Raw genomic sequence first — 13,367 nt, 5'->3', positions numbered from 1 at the left:
GATTCTACGAATTGCCAATTTTATATTATTCACATTTAAATTGATATCATTCAATGATGGACATGATTGTTAATAATTTGTGCCTTTTAATCAAGTGATTCAGAATTTGAAGCTTCTTTTATCATCTAATTTTGAGTATGCAATAAAACATATTGAGGAAATCAATATTATTTCATATACTCTCAAGGTTTAAAAAATTATAAATACCATTAATGCCGTAGAAAAATTGATATAATTTAACCTCAATTAGTTATTGATAAAAAAAATAGTAACTTATATATTTTTATCACACCATATTTATGGATTTTGTTAATAATGAAAGATTTTGCTGCTTATTTTTAGTGAATTTTTTTTTAATCACATTTTTTCTATCTATTGAATTATCTGAATTATATAAACAAATAGAAAGTAAAATGAAAACCCTATGGAATTTCCAAATTGCCGTGAAAGAAATTTAAAATATTGTTTTAAGAGTATCCTCCTCTTAGTCACTTTCTTTACACTTTACTTAATCCAATCCAATGATTGTTCAATAAACTTTCTTATTGCACCTTCCTTTTCATATCCAAGTTCCAAAATTCCAATTCATCGATATTGAGGTATGGTGCAATTAATCATTGCAATTACTTTAAATTATTATTATTTAAAAAAGCTTTTAAACAGTTGGTACGTTGTCATTTTAGCGTGAGATGTTTATACCCAACCATCTTTGAAGTAAGTAAATCTAAAAATCTTATGCGCAATGTACCTAGTTAAAATCATGAAAATAATATTTACATTTGACTTATAGAGACTAATAGTTTAAAGTCAGTACCTTTCTTTTTTCTTTTTCTTTTTTATGTTTTGGTATGCATTCATGTTTACAAAATCCTAAGAAGAGGTGATTTTTTCTTCTCAAATAAAATAAAAGTGGGTGTTAAGGAAATGGAGACAGATGTGGAGAAATAGTGAGAAATGTAACTCGTGATTTCCGGACATAGATCAAAGAACATTAATTCTTACAAAAAACTTCGCAAAAAATTCCAAAGAATAAACACAGTTTTTTTTTTTTTCTTTTTTTATCAGCCAAGAAAGAATAAGTACATGTAAAGCTTAAAACAAAGAGTTACATTAAATTATCTGTGTTGTAGTTTTTTCTATTATGTTTGGTTATCAAACAACTTTATATTTATATAGGTTTTCTGATATACAATAGTTGTTGCATAATTTTCGTGAAATACAATATGTGATATTGATAATGTAATTTTTTAAATCTTTGTATAGATATATTCTTGATTTGCATTACTTATATGATCAAAGTCTTTTCATGAAAGATCAAGTTTTCTTCTAAGTTTTTGCGCTGTAAATTGGGAAATAGTGCAAACATATATGATAGATAGATATTTTGATTAATTTGTAATTTGACATTGTTTACACTTGTGATTGATTTTAACATCTATATAGTGTTCTATAGTGTTGTTGAAATCATTTGTTTCTTCGTATAAAATTATGTATATAGGACATTGTTTTTCTGCATTTATGTTAATTTGAGTAATTTCATCCTACTATGTATTTATTTTAAATAGGAAAATTAATTTGGTACAACTTTGATTACGTGTTAGTTACGATTAATTGTTTACAAATAAATATAGATAATTTAGATATAGTTATGGTATTATAAAGTATTCTATACATAATAGCCCTTTAATAGTGATTTTCGTATACGACCATTTCATACAGTAACGGGATACGTTTGTCCAAATTTTCTTTTAGGAAAATTTTGGATATAAGGAATCATTGTATCTAAGATTCTTTACTTAAACTGGATTCATCTAAGTCGGCGAATAATTAATTTTGATCCACCTATGAGTATTTCAAGAAGAATTTACTGGATGACTATTAAGTAACTTAAAAGAGTGTTTCATTTATTTGAAGAAGTAAGTATGTTTTCACTTCCTGAACTTATATGTAAAATTGGAATTCGTTCTTATTTCAAACTTTGATACATTTTATTTCTCAAACTTTAAAATAAATTAATATAGTCCTTTTAATCTAATAATATTAATTTTTTTGGACTTGTTAACGTTATTCTAGACTGACATTTGAGTTTGAACGTGTCAAAATGTGGCAAACAACTTAAACGTTATCCTAAAACGCGGTTAACACGTCAAAAAAGTTAACCATTTGAAGAATTTAATTTTCTTTTACAATAAAATGACTTGTTTGGATAAATAATTAGAAAGAAATTGTGGAAGGTATTTTAAATGAATAAAATGGAAGAATTTCAAATACTCTAAAAAAATATAACAAATTTGAAATTTCACTACTCTAACTCTATTAACAAAGGTCAAGTAGAGTCGGCCCAAACTAAAGGCTCAGTTGAATCAGCTCAAGCAAAAGTTCAATTTAGTCGACTTAGATTAAAGTTCAAGTCAAGTTGGCCTGGACAAAAGACGACCTAAGTTGGTTTGGACGGTCAAGATGGGTTGCCTCAGATTGAAGTTCAATCCAGGTTGGTCAGTATTGAAGGTCTTGCCATGTTGGCCTAGGTTGCAGGTCTAGCCAGGTCGGTCGGGACAAAGGTCGAGATGAGTCGACCCGAAATGGTTGAGGCAAGTCACCATGAATTGAGTGTTGAGATGAGTCGACTCAGATTGAAGGATGAGAAAATTTTCCATGTATCAAAGGATGAGAGAATTCAGCCTAGGCCGAAGGTGAGCTTGGACTGAATGTCAAACCAATTTGGTTCGAGCCGAAGGTTGACCCAATTCTGCTTGGGATGAAGATCGAGCTGATTCATTCTTGCATGAAGTTTAAGCAAATTCGGCTCGAGCCAAAAGTCAAGCGAATTCAACATAGGTTAAAGGTTAGGCTCATTCAGCTTGGGTCGAATGTTAAGTTGATTCAATTGAAGGTCGAGCCTAATCGGGTCTGGATGATTTGGTTTGGGCCAAATATTAGGTGGATTCGGCCTAGGCCAAAGGTTGGGCAAATTCGGCATGCATCGAAGTTCGTGCTGATACGACCCAAATCTAAAGTGGAGCGGATTCGTCCTGGGACAAAGGTTGAACCGATTCAGCTTAAGACAAAAGTCGAGTCAATTTGGCTTGGGATGAAAATCCTATTTGGTATGTGGCGAAGGTTGAGTTGCTTTGATTCAAGCCAAAGGTCAAAGGCGATTCGTTCTAGGCCGAAGGTCGAGGTGATTCGGCCCGAACAAAAGGTTGAGACTACTCATTCCAGGATAAAGGTCGAGTTGATTCAGCCTGAAACAAAGGTTGAGCCAATTTAGCTTGAGTAAAAGGGCAAGTCGATTTGGCCCAAGCCAAAGGTTGAATAAATTTTGCTAGGATTGAAGGTCGGGCAGATTTTGCCCGATTAGAAGGTCATGATTAAATGGCTCGAGACAAAGATTGATGCTTGTTAGGTCAAAGGTCATCACTAGTCGGCACGGGACGAAAGTTGTGACGAGTCGGCCTAGGACGGAGGTCATGATGATTTGAATTGGGTCAAAGGTCAAAACGAGTCAACTTGGATCGTAGGTCGTGATGACTAGACCCAAATCAAAGGTCGAGACATCTCGATTTGCGTCGAAGGTAAAGTCAACTCATCCCAAGTCAAAGGTCTAGACAAGTTGTTCTAAGTCCAAGATCAAGTGAAGTCAACCTAAGTTGAAGGTCGAAATGACTTGTCCCAATCTCGTGGTCTAGAAGACTCGAGATAAGTGAGTATAAATTGAAAGTCAAGTTAAATCGACTTAGAATGAAGGATAGAGTCATGTTATCTAAATAATTTTATAATAGAATTGTCTTAAAATATAAGTTAAATTACTTTATCTAAAAATAAAAATTTATAATATTTCAATTACTTTATCCAAACAAGTTATTTGAGAAATGAAAAGAATTTAATTGTAAGAATTTCAAATTCCATATATTTTATTTTCTTATAACCATTAAAATTCTTTATCCAAACATAAAATAAAATAATGAGTCTTTATCCTTATATCTCATATATATATATATATATATATATATATATATATATATATATTACTTAAATTCATAAATTTTTAATAATTAAAATCTCATAAATAATATAAAGATTGAAATAATTAATTCATAATACATGTGTCGGTACATGTAGATAACAATGTCACCCTATTAAGCATTGAAACATAACTTTAAGAGGTTTTGCTACTCATTTAAAGGTCATACAGAAAATTATTTATATTTGCTTTTAACTCAAGCAAAAAATAATTGCCATTTCATAGAAGTTAAGTTCAATACAAATAGTTCTTTTTGAGATTTCTAAAAAATAGTTAACTATAATTTTTTTTATAAAAATGATAGTGAGTCTAATAAAAGTATATTTCATTTTAATAATTTTGCAAGCATATAAATTATTTTATCTATATTTTATTTGAACAAATTTTAAAAACTTCAATAATTGAAAGTTGATTTTTTTTTTAAAAAAAAATAGTCTATATTAATTTTTAAAAATTTAGTTTTTAGTGGAAAATAATTTAAAACTGCTCCCCCCTAAATTGAACGCACTAGAATAAATGCCAACCGAACAAGCTGAGTTACTAAAAGCATTAAGCCACATTAAGTCTTTCATGGTTGGACACTAATCATTAATGATTAGAAAGTAATGTTATTTGTCATCATTCCCACACAAGTATCTGATTTTCATCTCCTACCCCCACTGAAGAACAAATAAATAATAACAATCCTAATAATATAATTATGTCATATATCCATACCTGAAATTATCTGCATAAACAAGTTTCTTCTCCTATTTTTCCTTATTTATAAAATGCTTAAATCAAATTTATGGAAAGCAAAAGAGTATGGTCATTCTTTATAGGAGAATAAAATGAGATATTTAACAAAGTAAAGGTTTTGACTAGATTCAAAGTAACCTGAAATGAATTTGACAAAAATAAAAAACTGTCAAATTCAAAGTCAAACAACCTAAATGTCAGATTTGAAATATATACTTTTGGATAAGATTGGTTTGATATCTTAGAACTTGTTTTCAAAATCAGGTGACACTTTTGTTCAAACAAGAAATATTCAGTGTATCACCCATTGATCAAATTAGTTAAGACTAGTAGGTGAACTGAACAAACAATCACTCCCTTTAAAAAAGCAGTTATCTTCATTTCACTCTTTGTTTTCTTCTTATGAGACACTATTTTTCAGGAAATATGGTAGCGTGGACCATAAACCTGCACTAGGATTCCACATCACCGTACCACGTCATCAATTGCATCTGCACTACCCCATTACTCCATTCAAAGAATTTGTATACATAAATTGAAGGAAGAACGAGGACAGAGTCAATTGCTTGTGTAGCAAGTGTGTGTGAATGAGAGCAACAATACAAAATTTGAGCCATATCTTATGGTTTCTTCCACAAGAATTGAGATTTTTCATCTGGGTTGGTTCATTCTTGGGGGGGGGGGGCCAAGAAAGTGAAAGAAAATTCAAAAACACTCTTTGGGGTATTGAACTGTGATTTTGTGAATGCGTTTCATATGCAATAATATATAGCAAGTCAACATGGCCATGTTGAACAATTCTAATCCCACCACACAATCACAGAGCATCCAAATCCAAGCACAACTTCCACAGCAGAGGCTTCCGTTCACAGTCCCCATCAAGGTTTTGTGTCTCTCTTTGTTCCGTTAATCTTTTGTTCTTTATCTTATCTTTAACTTCCTTTTGCCCCTTTCTTCTTCTTTTGGTGTTTCTTCTCTCAATCACGTTTATCTGCTGCCGACACATCCATTTCTTATAGAACTCTGAGTTTGTACCATTGCTTGTTAATCAACAGAATTTACAGGCACTGCATTTGTGACATATCACTTGGTTGAAAAACCTAAAGTCAACTTGATCATTTCTGTTGCAGGCACAAGATTCAAACTTTCCCAATAGAACAACAGTGGCGGGTCAAACAGCAAGAAGGGTTTTCCAGATTCTGTTCTACTTGTATTTGTTCTTGGTTTCAGTCTTGGTGATTTTCCTTGTCATATATGGTCTGGTCTCTGACGCTCACACCCACCATTTCCACCCTCAGAAATGGTACCCCCCACTTCTAGCTTCAACAGCATGTGCTGGAATTGTTGGTTTCACATGGCAACGCATCACTGCACGCCACTCCACAAGGGTAGTCAGGTTAGCATTTTGGCTGAGTCCCCTGCTAACATGCGCAATGGGAATTATGTTCATATGCATTGGCACTGCCGTGAGTCTTGCAGTTGGTGTAATTGCTTTGGTTTCTGCATTGATCCAATCCCTCTATGGTTGTTGGGCCAGTCCCAGATTTGAATATGGCACCAGAATCTTGTCAGTTTCAATAGCCTTTCCTCCTAACAAAACCCAAGGGCTAACCCTTTATTCAATCCTCATTGGCATTCTTTACTGCTGTTTCCTTGTGGCTGGGATTGGAGGAGCAAGAGCCATTGAAAACAGAACCAAACTATCACCCTTTTTCATCTTCTTGATCTTGCTGAGCCTAGGATGGACTATGCAGTTTCTGAAGAATGCAATGTATGTCACTATTTCAAGGGTCAAGTATATGGCTTTTTCAGGAGGAGTTGACATGGACACTAGAATTGCATTTTGTGACACAATCAAACACTTAACTGGATGTGTTTCCATAGGGTCCATCTTGGTTCCCATCATCGTGCTCTTCCGGGGTTTTGCACGAGCCACGAGTCTGGTTGGAGGAGATACAGATGAGTTCATGTTTTCCTGTGTGAGTTGCTATACGGGGATTGCATCTCTTCTTGTGATCCGTGGGAACCGATGGGGTTTAGTGCACGTTGGAGTTTATAACAAGGGGTTTGTGCAAGCATCTTCTGATACTTGGGAGATGTTCAATAGAGTTGGATTGGTGGAACTCATAGACTTGGATCTCACTGGAGTATTCTGTTTCCTTAGTGGGGTTGGCACTGGTGCAATATGTAGTCTAGTGGGTGGAATTTGGAGTCTTGTAACGCACAAGAGCTATGCCACAGAAGTGTCCATTTATGCTTTCCTCATTGGCTATTTCATGGTAAGAACTAAATAATCGATTGCAATATCATGTACTAATTATCTTCTACCTCACCCTTACCAAAATGCTATTGTTTTATGCAGTGTCGATTGGCCATAGCATGGGCACAAGCTTGTGTTGCAGCTTACTATGTTGCCTACGCAGAAAATCCACAGAGCACTCATTTTGACTCCACTATTCCAGTACGCTTGGAGCAGCTTAACAGATCTCAAGCTCTGCAAATATTTGGAGCTAATAATTTCAGCTGAGGCTAAATACTGAAGTGTAACAGTAAACCAAGTTAGCTCATTAAACCCCAAGAATTGGAAGGGAAATTTTGTATTGTATAGAATGATTTCATTTGATTGTAGTCTTGAATTACGAAAGTCATAACTGATGGTTCTTTATACATATGCAATGATCATAAGTTCCATTTAGTTAGTACTGATACGATAATCATAACTGATAGAGAACAACTGAAACAACAAAAACCATGTATCCACGTAAGAAAAATATGTTTTTAATCCTTGTATTTTTATTTTGTGAAACATAATTTTGGTCCGTATATTTTTAAATTGATAAATTGTTTTTTTGAATTTTTGAAAATATTTGAACTTATTTTGATTCATAGACGTAGTTCATATATCATCCCAAAGCTTATAGCGAAGGATTAATCTTGCTGGCACTCGAAAGAATCTAACTCAACCTCTAAATCGGTCCCTGTATACCTATTTGAATATGTAAAGAATCAAAACCAAGTTTGATGAGAAAATATAAAACCCAAAAACAAGTTTTTCCCTGAAAACGAATCCATGCACAACAGGATTAATATCTGTAATAAAGTAGCTCCACACAATTCTACAAATCAAAAGGGACACAATTTTCCTTAAAGAAATAAATCAACTGTCTGTAACTTTCATGTAAAAGTATTATTACAAGTACTTCGAGGAATCACATAATTAAGAATAAATATGACAGCCATCTGATCTGATTACAAGCTCATGCTTTAGAAATAGCAGAGAATTTTGTAAATATCTTATTTTTTTTTCAGGCATGACGACTCCTTGATTTACAAAACAATAAAAATAAAATGGTTACATGCAATATCAGCCAAAAAGACTACATATTGGTTGTACAACAAAATTCAAAAACGTGAAGACTTTGATCATTTAGGTCCCAGATGACCTCGTCCGCCACATTCTGCACACATTATATTGCCTGTTCCCCCACAGCCTGCATGGTCATAGTTGTAAAATAAAAACATATTAAAAAACAAGATCCTAATCATCAACACTAGAAAACAGTAATACAACTGCATAAGAAAATACACTTTTTCATGTAAAATAATAAGAACATGATTCCCCAATCTGCAGTGTAGGATCATAGTTGCACGTGGTGCAGAAAGCCCACTGCAGCAGAAAATGTTTGCACCAATAGAGATGCTATGCATCTTACATTTAGATTATTATGATTGGGATTTGAGCAAATGCACCCCGTTTAATCTAGCAATTAGTAGTGTTACACCAAATTTGAGTTATCAAAAAAATCTCGTTTTAGTTTGAGCTATACTAATTCTATACATGCCAAAAAGATCTAAAAATTTGCAAACTTGTTTCATTCAAAGTCCTCATAGAAGACCAAGCTCCAGTTGTTCATCTAGGCAAGCCATAAAAAGGGTTAAGCTAAAATTGTCCAACCAAAAAAAGAATGAAGTTCCATCAGAGAACAGCTTCGACGCATAAGTGACAAACACAAAAATGTTAGGTAACAATACTACATAACAAAAGTGCAGCAAATACAGTTTAAACGTGAGTGAGGTGTAGGAGGTCCTGCAGCAAGCACGAACTAAAGAAGGTTGCTAGAACAGGAAGAGGAATATACCTAAGCAACGAACTTTAACAATTATGCCCTGGCTTTCCAATATGGAATCAACGTATAGACCAGAACCAGCACAAGTGACACAAAGCACAGCACCTTTGGCCTCGCAATCAGTGCATCTGGAATTGTTACCAATAGATTTTTCTTCCAAAGATAGCCCAACAGGCTTCTCAATTATTTCTTCTGGAATGGCTTTATCATAACAAAACAGAGATTCAAGATTACTTCTGCGTTTGTTATCATCTGCTTTCAAACTTGATACAGACTGAAATATAAGGAAGGAAATAGTTAGCTGAGACATCCATTCAACACCAAACTATAAGTCCAGTTTGTCAGTAGAGAAGGATGCACAGATTCTACTAAACAAAAGGAACAAAGTATTTTACAAAAAGATATTCCCTTCCCCTATAACAACGTAAAAACATTGATAGAACCACAGAAAATAATTCCAAAACAATTAAAATACTACAGTTGTCTACAAGGTAAAACCAAATATTAGGGGGCCGTTTATAAAAAAATTGAACAATCACCAACTAATCAGTAATATGCAACACACTCAATTCCAAGCTTCAATCCAATAAATCTCCAAATTACTCAACTTATTACATATACAATTTATTGCCAAGTGGTATCTAAATTATTTAAGGCTACCTAAATATGCAAACTGGATAGATCATTCCCTTAAACTTTCTTACCATCTATGACAAATACAATGTTGTCAAGATCGACATCCTACCCAAGATTGGAAGAGTGAGTCAAACAAATATGTGAGATTGTAATATGCCACTTAATATAATGTGCAAGGCAAATACTCAAGTACAATTTATAGTATATATGACAAATTTTTAATAGATAACACCATTGGATGATATCACCACAAAACAAAGACACAAAACAAAGCCCAAAAACCATTGGACCACTGAATAAAAATACAAAGCAAATTAGAAACAAGCAAGCAGCAAAACACAAAACCTGAAGAGAAGCACAAAAAACCAAAGCAGAAACAAAGGCACGGAAGGACAAACCATCACCCATCCTCCCTTTCTTGACCATTACCCAAAGTTACGGCGGGTAGCAACCACAAATCAAAGCTCAAGTAGTGTGAAAAGGTAATAGGGAAGGGTTGAATGAATGACATAAAAATTGTAGGGCTCAAGGTCTTAAGGTTTCAAGTGGGCAAGGACTTGGAAATCATTTTTCAGAATTGGTTGATTCGATCACCATAATGGGATCTTCCACCACAACAATTCCATGATCAATTTCAGCAATCCCAAACTAGCACACGAAATTGTGTTTGAGGGTGTAATTGTTGAATCCTTACAATGTTACTGCAGAGAATATTAGATATTGTCTGAGCTCTGACAGAATAAAAATCAACTTCTAATCATGTTTGAACCACTTACATATCTATCCTTCGAATGTGCAAATTGTGCACTAAACACCTATTTGGATAAACTTTCTGATAAACCCAATAAGAATCAATGAGGAAAAGTGAATCAAATTTCTCTAATATCAACTTATAAACCTCATTTTTTCAAAAGCTTCCTTAACTTTTCTACAAGTTAAGGTGATAAGTTGATTTCAACTTAAGATCTTGATTCATTTTACTTTTACCTTAAAGTCATTTTATTTTTCCTCCTGTATGTACTCATAGAGATTTTCTCTAAATTGACTCCATAATATGCAATGCCAGCAGCTCAACATAATGAAACGACCTGATCAAGGTGCTGTCAATGATGAGGACCGTGTATATCTGAATTTCAAATACGGAAAACTCCAAGAAAGTGTTCTGATCTTAGGTTACTGAAGCAACACTTGTTTTTGTTCCCTTTTTTGGTCAAAATTAAAGCAACATTATGAATCACATCACACGCAAACTCAGAAAGTGATTGAAAATATCAACTACAACAGAGAAGGAAAACAATTGTTCTCAAAGTAGAAATAGATCAAGACATGACATGACATGACACAACTAACTAACTAGTAATTTAATCAGCATGCATTCGGCAACATACAAAAAGGAAAATACTAAAAACTTTCAAAAGCGAGAAATAAATAAAAAAGTGCAAAGGAATAAGCAATTTTAAAAAATAAATAAATGCACACAACCAAATGTGAAGAAAGTCTTTTGCTTAGTAACACTAAGACACAAAAATAAAATTTTCTACCTAAGGGAAATGTAGCAAGGGATAACCGTTAACCAATGCATATAATAACAATACTACGGCCATTATTCCCAGTCATTAAGATCTTAAAACCAAACCAATAAAGAAAAAAAAAAAACTAACATCTGTTCTATCCTAAAGTCATCGTCAATCAAAAAACCATTCATGTCTTTCATGCATCAATATTTTTTTCAATAAACATTTTATCATTACAAAGTATCACTGGATTTAAGGATACAGAAAGAAAGTTAACATCATTGTCAAGTTTTGTAAACAACTCTCAAACAAAATTCATGTAAAACATAACTAACTGAAAGGAAATTCATTACCACTCGATCAACAAAAAATTGCTTGAGAATAAAAAAAAAAAAAGATGACCGACCCGACGCGAAGAGGAGCTAGAGACAGAGCCATTTGAGGAAACGACATGGATTTTGGTTTCACATCCTTTGAATTTGGACCTGAAATTGACGGTGGCAATCTTCTTGGAACCTGCAACCTTAGCCGCTGAAGCATTGGGGCAAAGAACAAATTTTGAGGTTGCTACTTGCATAGAAGCTGAATCCATCGGTGCCCAATGAACATGCAAAACTCAGATGGTTCAAGCAACACACTTCATCGTACAAATCGCTTGTTTCTCCAACTGACTCTCGTAGTTCACGATGCGGGTCCATGGGTCGTCGAATATCCGAATTCTATGTCCGAGCTTGAATTCGGATTCAGATCACCGAGTTAGTGAGGCCCGTTTGTTTTACAAATAACGGGCTTCGAGCCCAGTCGTTAAGAAAATTGAAGGAGTTTTCTTCCAGCACTTCAACAATTACTAACTGTATCCCCATATTACAAGCAAGAAGAAAAAGACTAAAATATTACATCTCTAATTACACCTTTCTCCATCTCCACTTCAATCTTTAGGAGGAAGAAGAAGAAGAGAGTTAGAAAGTAAATTGATGGGTTTGGTGGAAAGTTTGTTCTGAAAAACTCGTTTTCGAAAGTATTATATATGTGTTCGAATTTTTTTTTCTTGAAATTTCATACTGTAAAGCATCTCATATATCTTGGAAAACTTGCTTTGAAAATTTTATTTTGAAGAAATTTTGTTCCATAAATTATATTACGAAAATCATATTTTGAAGGTCATTTTAAAAATTAAGAGGGTAGAGTTAAATATTATGGAAGTAGAAAAAAACAAACATTTGTTTATAGATAATGGGCTTGTAGCCCAGTTACTAAGAAAATTGATTGTCTTCTCAATTTCACGGTAAATTTTCTGAGTTAAATATTTGGGTTAAATATGTTTTTAGTCCTTTCACTTTCACTTAAAATTAAATTAGTTTCTCATCGAAATTTTATATCAATTTAGTCATTTATCTTTAAAAACTGTATAAATTTAGTCTTTTTAACACTTTTAACAAAATTTTGTTAAGTTTATTTAATGTTTTATACGCATTTTTTAGCCAACATTGAAGCAAAAATGAGTTAAACAATATAAACAATTCACATACTATCATGAGATGCGTTTGAAACGTCAAATAAACTTTACAAAAATTAATTGAAAGGACTAAATACATACATATCTAAAGTTGAAGGACTAAATTAGTCTAAAATTTTGAGGAGAGATCATTTCTAATTTTCACTGAAAATTAAAGAATAAAAACATATTTAACCCTAAATATTTTTTAGTGTATGTAAAATCAACCTATTTTTTATTCTGGTGTATGTAATTTTTTGTTGTTGTACTCCTAGCATTAAAAATCATTATTTCTTATTTATAATATTATGTGACTCTCATTATTGACTCATATATTAAACAAAAGATCAGTTGATTCCTAAAATAATATCTAGCTGTAAACAAATTTTAAAGAATATAAAATAATGCTAATTATTTATCTCAAAATAAATATTAGAAGTTAAAAACAATTATTTGAAATTTTTGGAATAATAACATTTGAAGAAAAATAATTTTCATATTCAAGTAAAACTTTAAACAAACAAAACGAGTGAAACCTCACAAGGAAAGAAAATTTTCAAAATTGTTGATACGGAAGTATGAGTGAGTCCTACTTATACAAATGGACTTACTTCGGAATGAATTAAAAATAAAACAATCCAATTTAACTTAACATAAAATCATAAATTTTGTAATCTAATTATACTTATTACATATTATTGAATCAAATGAATGATATCATTTAAACATATTTTATTCTTCTAATCCTACTCAACGTTAATCAGACATAAAAAAATAATAATAAGTAAAAATTTAAATATTAACTTACAAAAATGAACAAACAATTAAATAAA

At 32.6% G+C, this 13,367-nt stretch overlaps 2 protein-coding genes across 2 annotated transcripts; one reads left to right on the top strand and one right to left on the bottom strand.

Annotated features, from left to right (window-relative positions):
* Window positions 1–5,152: 5,152 nt before the first annotated feature.
* LOC114177590 lies at window positions 5,153–7,431 on the top strand. Its single transcript, XM_028062998.1, has 3 exons — window positions 5,153–5,645; window positions 5,893–7,041; window positions 7,125–7,431. Exons 1-3 carry the CDS (start codon window positions 5,544–5,546, stop codon window positions 7,287–7,289), a joined length of 1,416 nt encoding a protein of 471 aa, XP_027918799.1. The 5' UTR covers window positions 5,153–5,543; the 3' UTR covers window positions 7,290–7,431.
* A 448-nt stretch (window positions 7,432–7,879) lies between these two features.
* On the bottom strand, window positions 7,880–11,735 carry LOC114176159. Its single transcript, XM_028061104.1, has 3 exons — window positions 11,446–11,735; window positions 8,902–9,163; window positions 7,880–8,253 (listed from the first exon to the last, which is right to left on the bottom strand). The coding sequence occupies exons 1-3, from the start codon at window positions 11,629–11,631 to the stop codon at window positions 8,186–8,188; spliced, it is 516 nt and encodes a 171-aa protein (XP_027916905.1). The 5' UTR covers window positions 11,632–11,735; the 3' UTR covers window positions 7,880–8,185.
* Window positions 11,736–13,367: the final 1,632 nt, after the last annotated feature.

This window comes from Vigna unguiculata, chromosome 1, assembly GCF_004118075.2.
Source record: "Vigna unguiculata cultivar IT97K-499-35 chromosome 1, ASM411807v1, whole genome shotgun sequence".
NCBI classification, from domain to species: Eukaryota; Viridiplantae; Streptophyta; class Magnoliopsida; order Fabales; family Fabaceae; genus Vigna; species Vigna unguiculata.
Note: the sequence above shows the minus strand (reverse complement) of the source record. Positions and strands in the feature narration are given on the sequence as shown.